The following is a 9,909-nucleotide window of genomic DNA, read 5'->3' as shown; positions in this document are numbered from 1 at the left end:
GCTTCTCAGCCTTCACCTTGAACTTCTAGAATTCTGTGAACACCTCAGTCTTAAACTTGATAAGTGTTACCCACGTCATTCTTGTGAACTCATCCACAAAAGACACAAAATAACTATTTCCTCCAAGTGAAGGTTCTGGAAATGGTCCACACACATCAGAGTGCACTACTCCTAGAGCATGCTTTGCTCTTGGAGCAACTTCTGATTCAAATGGCAATCTGGTTTGTTTGCCTTTCATGCATACCTCACATGACTTCCCAGGCATCACAATCTTAGGAATGCCACGTACAAGCTTCAAGAGGTTGTTCTTCATAACGAATGAGAAACCTTTCTCAATGAGCTGACCTACACTCATCAGATTGCTTTTGATTCCAGGAACATACCAAACATCCTTGATCAGAACATTCTTTCCATTCTTCACTTTGACTTTGACATTTCCCATACCTTCTGCATAAAGATACTTGTCATCAGCACATCTAATCTTTGTCCTCCTTTCAGAGTCAAAGTCTATCAGCCATTGTTTGTTTCCCGTCAAGTGATTTGAACACCCAGTGTCCATATACCACCATTCTGACACACATCTTACGTCAGACTCTGAAGCCATCAATAGCACGGGTTCATCATCAGAATCACCTCTAGCTATATTTGCTTCTTCTGATTTCCTTCCTTTGTTTGCCAAACAGTCTCTAGCAAAGTGACCAAACTTTTTGCAACAGTAACATTGAACTTTCTTCTTATCCTTTCCCTTCTGATATCTCTTCTCATCAGAAGTTGAGGTTTCCTTCTGGAATCTATCACCACGTCTATGCTTCTGGTCCTTCTTGACAAAAGAAGCCTTCAGAGCTTGCTCAACTTCTCTCTTAGAAGTTCTCTCAGTCAGACGCAACTCTTGTGCTTCTAAACTGCTTTGCAACTCTTCTATTCTCATGGCTTCCAGATCTTTAGAATGTTCAATAGATTATACAATATAATCAAATTGAGGAGTAAGTGACCTCAATACTTTTTCTATGATTACTTGTTCAGAAAGAGTTTCTCCACAAGCCTTCATCTTATTAGTGATCACAATCACTCTAGAGATATACTCAGAAACTTTCTCATTGTTTTTCATGTTGAGATTTTCATATTGCTTTCTCAGGGATTGAAGCTTCACCTTCTTTACTGATAGGTCACAACCGTAACACCTGACCAGTATATCCCACGCCTCTTTAGACGTCATAGCATCAGAAATCTTCTCAAACACATTCACATCCACACACTGATGGATGAAGAACAACGCCTTTTGATCTCTCTTGTTCGTTTCTCTCTGCGCTTCTCTTTGTTCTTCCGTTGCATCCGCTGCAACCAGAACATATCCTCTAGTGACAAGATCTAGAACATCTTGAGCACCAAATAATACAAGCATTTGAATCATCCATCTATTCCAGTTTTTACCATCAAGAACTGGAAGTTTGGTATTCAAGTTGCTTCTACTCATCTTTAAACTTGTGCAGAAAAATCAGATTTCACTCACACTCACACAGTGTTTCCCAACCCACAAACAACCAAGAAAAAATGTGATTTTAACACAACTTTGTTTCCCAGAAACAAAATTAATCACAGAGTCACACAAACTCACGTTCACTCGTATTTCCCTGTGTTTGGAACCGGAGCTCTAGATACCAATTGTTGGTGCACAATGAATAAAGATGATGACAAAGAGAATAACGGCACAAAGATTAATGAGAGAGAATAAAGTTGTTGATTATTAAATGATAGCTACTACAAGGCTATTTATACAAAAGAAAAAATCTTGCCACATCAGCCCTAACGGCATAAACTTAGTGAACAAGTTTAAGGTACAAACAGTACAGTACTACAAAATACTAAAGTAACCTTACTACTAAACAGCTAAGCTAATAGGACCCAGAAGGTAATATCTTCTGGTCAAAACTATCTTCTGAGTAACCATCAGAAGATCAACCCGCATCAGAACTTCTGATGCTCATCTTCTGAATATTGAATTACTCTTCAATACATACCAATCTTTTTCTGTCAATGAAACTTGACGGTAGAGACCAAAATTGCGGATGAAAAAATTAGTGAGGATTATTATTAAAAAAAAAAAGAAAAATTTTAGGAGAATCAAAATTACAGAGTCGTATATTTATAGAAACTAAAAACGTATTTAACCTTAAAAGAAATACTCTTCCTAAACAATCTGACCAACCGCGTAGAAATTTTCCACGTGAAGTAGTCAAATTTGCCAGTTACTATTTATACTATTCTTAGTTGACTCTTTGATACTAAACAATAAAATTGTTACACTATAAATGCCACAATGTCAGGAAAATTAATGATTTAAATAAATTGAAAGATTAGTCTTATTAGGCATATCAGGTCGGTCTAGTTGAATGGTAAACTCGTTTATAATAAATTAAACATGCAGAAAAAATAAATTCAAATGAAAAATAAATTAAATGACTAAAAGGAAATTATTTGTTTTACAAACCACTCTCTAACTTCATAGTTCAAACTTCAAAGTAATACATTGCTTTAAGTGCTCAATATTGGTTAATTATAATTGACAAAATATTGTTTTTGTCGTGTATATTAACCTCGGTGTTCATTTTGGTCGCTTAATTTCAAAAAGTTTTATATTGGTCCTTTAATTCTTCAAAAGGTGTCATTTTAGTCCTTTTTAACATATTAGCGACGGATTTAGCGGTCAATTTTTAAGTTTTTCCGTCGCTAATATGACTAATTAAATTGAAAAAAAATAATTTGAAAAGAAATTATATAAATGGTGAAAATGTTATTTGAGTATAAATAACATAAATTTGTTAATTTTTGTGTATGTTAAATGCCACCTAAGAAAATGTATGAATCGATCATAAATAGTGAAAGCAACTTTCATGTTGAACTACAACTTTTGTATTATTAGCTGGCAATGAAGAACAAATTTCACATAAGACTATTTACAATGGTTTCCAAATTCAACACCCTACTTTTTCACTTTTTATACTCCACATCATCTTCTCTCTCTACCACCTAATAATTCAACACACATTCAACTTTTACTCACTACAATAGTTTTGTTTAATAAAATTCAACATCCTACTTTACCACCATTCACAACACACTAAAAATTCAAATAGTCACAACAACCAATAGGATTTTGCAAAATATTGTATGTGGCCCCCACTCTCATTCATTCAACATGTTGAATTCTTTCAACACAAAGTAATCCACATCATATTAAACAAGCTATTAAACATACCATTGCATGAATTCAACCGTTGAAAAAAATTTTCAACACCCCATTGTACATAGTCTAATAAAAAATGTGAATCTTTGTTTTCTTTCATGGCAACAAGAAAGTGTAATGAATTTGCCATTTATTTTATATTCTATTTTAAGTTGATTCTTTGACTCTTACTACTAAACAAGAAAAATGATACACAACAAATATCAAACTAAATAATGATTTAAATAAAATGAAAGATGAACGTGATTGGGTATTTCATTTCCCTCTAAAATTGAAAAATAACATTCAAAATTCAAAGTCTTCTCATACTTTTTCAAAGTCATCTTATTTTAAGCTATTTATTTTTTTCATGTTTTCCCATTAGCTAACAACTTATATAATCACACGACAATCTCATGTCACTACACAGCTGTTTTTATTTTTCTCTTCATATCCAATTCATCATTCAATGACTATTCTTATTACACAAATGTCATTTCTTTTGCTTCTATTTTTATCTATCTTCACATTCCACAAAACCATGTCTACCAATTATCACAGGATGGTTTCATGCAATGAGACAGACCGAGAGATACTATTAATCTTCAAAGAAGGAATCAATGATAGTCATGGTCGAATTTCATCATGGACAAGTGAAAACAATTGTTGTACTTGGGAAGGAGTCCATTGTGACAACAATACGGGAAGAGTTACACGAGTGGAGCTACCCAAGTCTTTGAAAGGTGAGATGAATCTTTCGATTTTAAAACTTGAGTTTCTAAGTCATTTGGATTTGAGTTTCAATGATTTTGATAGGATAAGTATTCCATCCAATCACCAAAACATCACATATGGATCTAAACTTCTATACCTTGACTTATCATGGAATGATTTTATTCACATGGATAATCTTGAATGGCTTTCTCCACTTTCTTCTTTGAAATATCTCAACCTCACTGGAATTCATCTTCATAACAAAACCAATTGGCTTCAACCATTGGAAAAAATTCCTTCACTAGTAGAGTTACAGTTACAATATTGTAACATAATTAACCTCATGCCCAACCCATATCTTGAATATTTGAATTTGTCTTCACTTATAACTCTTGATCTTTCATACAACAACATCACCTCTCATTTACCTAATTCATTTTTTAATCTCACCAAAGATATCACCTATCTTGATCTTAGTCACAACCATATACCAGGTGAGATACCTTCAAGCTTGCTAAACCTTCCAAAGTTAAGAAAACTTCATCTCTCCCATAACCAACTCAGAGGATCAATTCCAGATGAAATAGGCCAATTACCACATATTCAAACACTCGATCTTTCCATGAACGTGTTAAATGGTTTCATTCCTTCAAATCTTGGAAACCTCTCATCCTTACGTTACTTGGATCTTTCCTCTAATAATTTCTCCGGTCATATATCAAAAACAACTTTCTCCAAACTCAATAGTTTAGATTCACTAGACTTGAGTAGTTCAAATGTTGTATTTCAATTTGATTTTGATTGGGTTCCTCCTTTTCAGCTTTCTAGTCTAGTTTTGTCACATTCAAATCAGGGCCCAAACTTTCCATCTTGGATATACACACAAAAATTACTTGAATATTTTGATTTATCGAGCTCGGGGATTTCCATAGTAGATCGAAATAAGTTTTTGAGCATTATACAAGGAATATCATATCTTACTTTGTCAAATAATTCGATATCTGTAGACATATCAAACATAACACTAAAGGGTGGTTATTTAGAGTTGGATCACAATAATTTCACAGGAGAACTCCCCAACATATCACCAATGTCTGCAGTAGTTGATTTGTCTTACAACTCCTTTTCAGGATCAATTCCACATACTTGGAATAGCTTGAAAATGTTAAGTTTCATTAACTTGTGGAGGAATAGGCTATCTGGTGAAGTTTCAATGGACCTCACTAGTCCTAGTTTAAATTACATTAATTTAGGAAAAAATGAATTTTTTGGAACCATTCCAATCATCCTGGCACAAAACTTACAAGTGGTCATATTGAGAGCTAACAAATTTGAAGGAAACATTCCATCACAGTTATTCAATCTTTCTTATTTGTATCATTTGGACCTTGCACATAACAAACTTTCAGGTTCTATGCCAAAGTGTGTATACAACTTGACTCATATGGTTACTTATAATGTGGGTTTACATTGGTCAAATGTTATAATTGATTTGTTTACAAAAGGTCAAGATTATGTGTATAAAATTAAGCCGGAAAGGCGAACTATTGACCTTTCATCCAATTGCTTGTCTGGAGATTTACCGTCGGAATTATTTCAGCTTGTTCAAGTTCAAACGTTAAACTTATCTCACAACAATTTTTCTGGAACAATACCAAAGACGGTAGGAGGAATGAAAAATATGGAATCTCTAGATCTCTCTAGTAATAAGCTTAATGGTGAAATTCCTCAGAGCATGATTCTCTTGAACTTTTTAGAGTATTTGAATCTATCTAACAACAATTTAAAAGGAAAAATCCCAATAGGAACTCAACTTCAAAGCTTTAATGCATCGAGCTACATTGAAAATCCAAACTTGTGCGGAGCTCCTCTAAACAATTGTACCACTGAAGAAGAAAGTCCTAAAACTGCAACACCATCTAGAGAAAATGAGGATGACGACTCTATAAAAGAATCATTATACCTTGGTTTGGGAGTTGGATTTGCAGTAGGTTTCTGGGGAATTTGTGGTTCTTTGTTTCTGATCAGAAAATGGAGACACGCATACTTCCAGTTTGTTGATGGAGTGGGTGACAAGCTCTATGTAACTTTGATGATAAAGTTAAAAAGCTTTCATAGAAATTGAGCTACTGCTAGAAAAGGTTAGTGAAATATAATTCAAAAAAATTTTATTGATAAAGCTATAGAATATTTTGTTTTAGTTATAATTTAGATATAACACGCTTTATAAATCAAACAAGAGAGTATGTGTTTTATTATACATCTCTATTTAAAACTTATATCCATTTGATTTTTTCATATTTTTTATCAGGTGAATATATGCGTACTTGAGATCCTGCATTGTTATGAGATGAGATCATATGTGATTGTACGGGAGGGAATAGATGCTAAATTCTTATTCTACTTGTTGTAGTGTTCTCCCCTTATGTTATAAGTATGTTTGTCCTTAATTTTTGTGCAACATATAGTAATTATGGACAATTTTGTTCATGTTATGGGTTTTATGAAGAAATTTTAATTTTAATGTTGGACAATGAGTATTTTAATTTTTTTATATTTCATCGAACTTGGTCGCATATATGAGAGAAGTTATAATTCAGAGAGAGATTCAAAAAAAGAGCTTTAAAAGATTTATATAAAAAGTGAAAAATTTAATATGAGTGCTCTACTAGAGTCTTTTGAAGGGAACTAAAATAACAAGACACAAGAAGATTATCAAAAGTTGAAAAACATTAAGAAAGTTAAAGGGAAAGACCATAGTTTCTTCTTTGATGACTTGCAAGAGATTACTATTCTAGCCACTACAAAAAATCACGTCTGTAGCGAAGTGAATTCCATGACACAATATGGAAAATCACGTCAAAAAGTAAAATTAGCGACATGGTCATATACGTCGCTTGGGAGTGCATGGAAACTTTATTGTGTTGTGTTTATCACGTCACAACTTTGTGACATGGAAAACACGTCGCTAATGTTGCACAATTACCAAGCCTCCATCTGCAACTGGGACAGACAAGGTCTGCAAAAAGAAGAATGGTTGTGGCGTGTTTTACATGTCACTGATTTGTGACATGTAAAACACGTCGCTAATTTTGAAATTAATTTTGAAAGTTGCGGCGTGTTTTACATGTCACAAATCAGTGACATGGAAAACACGCCACAAACATTAAAATGTTTTTAAAAAAAAAATCTGATTTTTATTATTATAAAAAAAGTTTTATTATTAATATTATTTGTTGGAAATTAATAAATATTAATAAAAATATTTATTTAGTTAAATTAATAATAATAATAATAAACTAAATACAAAAATATATTAAACTACTAAAATATATTAAATTTATAATATAATATCCAAAATACTAACATATAATAAGTAAAATTTTGTTATCCCATACAATTTTAAATTAAAATAAAAATAAAATTCATCCTAAAAAATCATCATCTGGATCGGGATAATTATCAAGGTTGAAATCATCATCATTCTCTTGCTCAGTGTCAGCCGCTCCCACGTTTCCTCTAGACGGTTGACCACCACTTTGTTGAGACTGCATAAATAACCGCATTTGTTGTTGCATCTCTGCTTGCATCTTCGCCATTGCCTCTATTTGTTGTTGTTGCATCTCTGCTTGCATCTTCGCCATTGCCTCTATTTTCCATTGTTTCCCCTCCACTTGTGCTTTTAGCGCCGCCTCACGTTCATCCGTTTGGGCCTTTAGCTCCGCCTCACGTTGCGCTAACTCGCGTCTCGCCTCAGTTAGAGCCAACTGTCTTATTGTTTCCATTACTTGCGGTGCCAATTTGTTTACGGTGATTTCCGGTAAACAACCGCTAGTCTTCCAAACTATAATAAATATGATTTGGTTACTCGCAGGATCGACTAGATTGATCCTAGGACACATGGTCAAAAAGATTGTTATCAATGGTCATTCGAACCATAGTCATGATTCGTCTTCGTTAATAAGAATTATTTCGAATAAAACGAGTAATCTTGACAATCACTTGGTTATACGTAAGTATAATTTCAGTGAAAGGATAAGTAAAATAACATATGAAACGAAAGTATTGTTAAAGCGTAAAGAATCTTAAAATGCAGGAATGTTAAATACTTCAAAAGTAAATGACATGAAAGTAAAAATACAGAAATGTAAATGGCAAGAAGTAAATGAAATGCAATAATACTGAAAGATATTTGAAAACGAAAGAGAATACACATGTATTAAAATGGTGGTGTCATACGTACATTTTCTAAGCGAACTCTTTCTCTTAACACTTGATACTTGAGTAATATGTGAGTGATTTGTACAAAATGAACACACAGAATCCTAACATTAAGACTCCTATTTATACTAATTTCGACCTTAACGGCCCTACGCTAATCTAATGCCACGTTTCTCATAAGAACTCCAGGGACGCCATCTGTTATTTAGACAGTTACGAAACCGTCTTCGAATTTCAAATCTTCCCGCCTGAGTCCTTCTTCGACGCGTGGCAGTGTATTTAAAAACACTACGAAAACACGCTAAGTAGTAATACTTGAACATATTTCATAAATTTTGTCTAAGTCCTCGAAGACATACACTTCTACTAGCTTCAGTATTCATTATCTTCATAACGAACTTAGAAGTCTTCATTCTCGAAGCATGGCCATCAGGAGCCATTCTTTTATTTTTAAGGGATGGTCATCAGTAACCATCTTTCCTTCGAATTTTTACTTCTTCGAAGAACCAATTTATAAAACGAAATCTTCAGCTAACAAATTGCCCCCAATAAATGCCTGTTTCGAAAATCAAGAGAAATAGGCGTTTTTTGCCATCATAAGATTTCTTCTCTTATTGATCTTTGAAAGTTCCAAGATTGCTGACTAACGTCACAATCATTGCTGACCCTGTTTCCAAAACGTCTTGTCATTTTCAAAGATGTCTTCTCACAACTTACATTCCCACGTTTTTGACCTTACTTCTTGATCATTACTCCTACATACTAGGAGTAAAGCTAATTTATTCGACCGCCGTTGGATTAAATCACTAACCGCCACGTGTCCCTTGGTTTTTACCCAAAAAGATTTAAAAAAGGGTTTCCGTTAAACCTTTAAATACTTGGTCTTGCACTTTTATACAACTTTTCATTCCTACCTCTTCATCCTCTTCAAAAGAAAAAACAACTCTCAACCCTTTCAAAAAGCTTACTTTTCCAATCAAAACCTCTCCATGGCTTCATCTTCAAATGTTCTTCAACCTGTTCTGAAGCTCCAAACAACAATGCGGTCTGGGGAACAAGAACACATTCCAAACCCTAATACCGCAGAAGTGCGCGCTATTTACGCTTCTCAGGTAATCATTCCCTTTGAACTTTCTGGAAAACCTCTTGCTTTTATGGGTCCATTACCAGGTGAAAACAATTCATCCATGAACAGATTCTTCCCCGCTTATTACAAAACTAGACCCTTAGTTAGTAAGATTAAGATAGATGAAGATGGACGTTCCCCCTTAGGAGAATCTGCTAATACTGAAGAAACTTCAACTGTGACCCCTTTGGCTTTGGCAAAAATTAGGTTAAATTATATGACCAACTTTGTAAAAGTGTTTAGGTCAATCCCTTTAGCCAAAGATCCTGATTTGTACTATGCCTGGTTAGAAAAAGTAGAGAGAACGAAAGGATCTTCCTGGAAATCGTTAGGCATATATGATTTAATTCAACTGTCAAAAACAGGCTAAGAATATAACCAACCCATGTTAGTAGCAGCGGTTCACTTTTGGGATGCTTCTCACAACACTTTCCATCTCCCATGTGGGATGGTTACCCCCACTCTCTTTGATATAGCTGCTATTACGGGACTTCGACCAACTGGGGAGACCTTCGATCCCAATGAGATGGATACTGATACTATTGGTTTTAATGAATCGACAGTTACTTACACTGCATTCATTCAGAAGCACCATAACAAAACGCAAGAAGAAGTTTCTGATGAA

At 34.0% G+C, this 9,909-nt stretch overlaps 1 protein-coding gene across 1 annotated transcript; it reads left to right on the top strand.

Moving 5' to 3' along the window:
• Positions 1-3,670: 3,670 nt before the first annotated feature.
• Positions 3,671-6,520, top strand: LOC131656718 (receptor-like protein EIX2). The gene is made up of 2 exons (XM_058926348.1): positions 3,671-6,078; positions 6,249-6,520. The coding sequence occupies exon 1, from the start codon at positions 3,693-3,695 to the stop codon at positions 6,060-6,062; it is 2,370 nt and encodes a 789-aa protein (XP_058782331.1). The 5' UTR covers positions 3,671-3,692; the 3' UTR covers positions 6,063-6,078; positions 6,249-6,520.
• The last annotated feature ends 3,389 nt before the right edge of the window (positions 6,521-9,909 follow it).

This window comes from Vicia villosa, linkage group LG3 (assembly GCF_029867415.1).
Source record: "Vicia villosa cultivar HV-30 ecotype Madison, WI linkage group LG3, Vvil1.0, whole genome shotgun sequence".
NCBI lineage: Eukaryota > Viridiplantae > Streptophyta > Magnoliopsida > Fabales > Fabaceae > Vicia > Vicia villosa.
The sequence above is the reverse complement of the archived record's forward strand: the minus strand, read 5'-3'. Positions and strand labels throughout refer to the sequence as shown.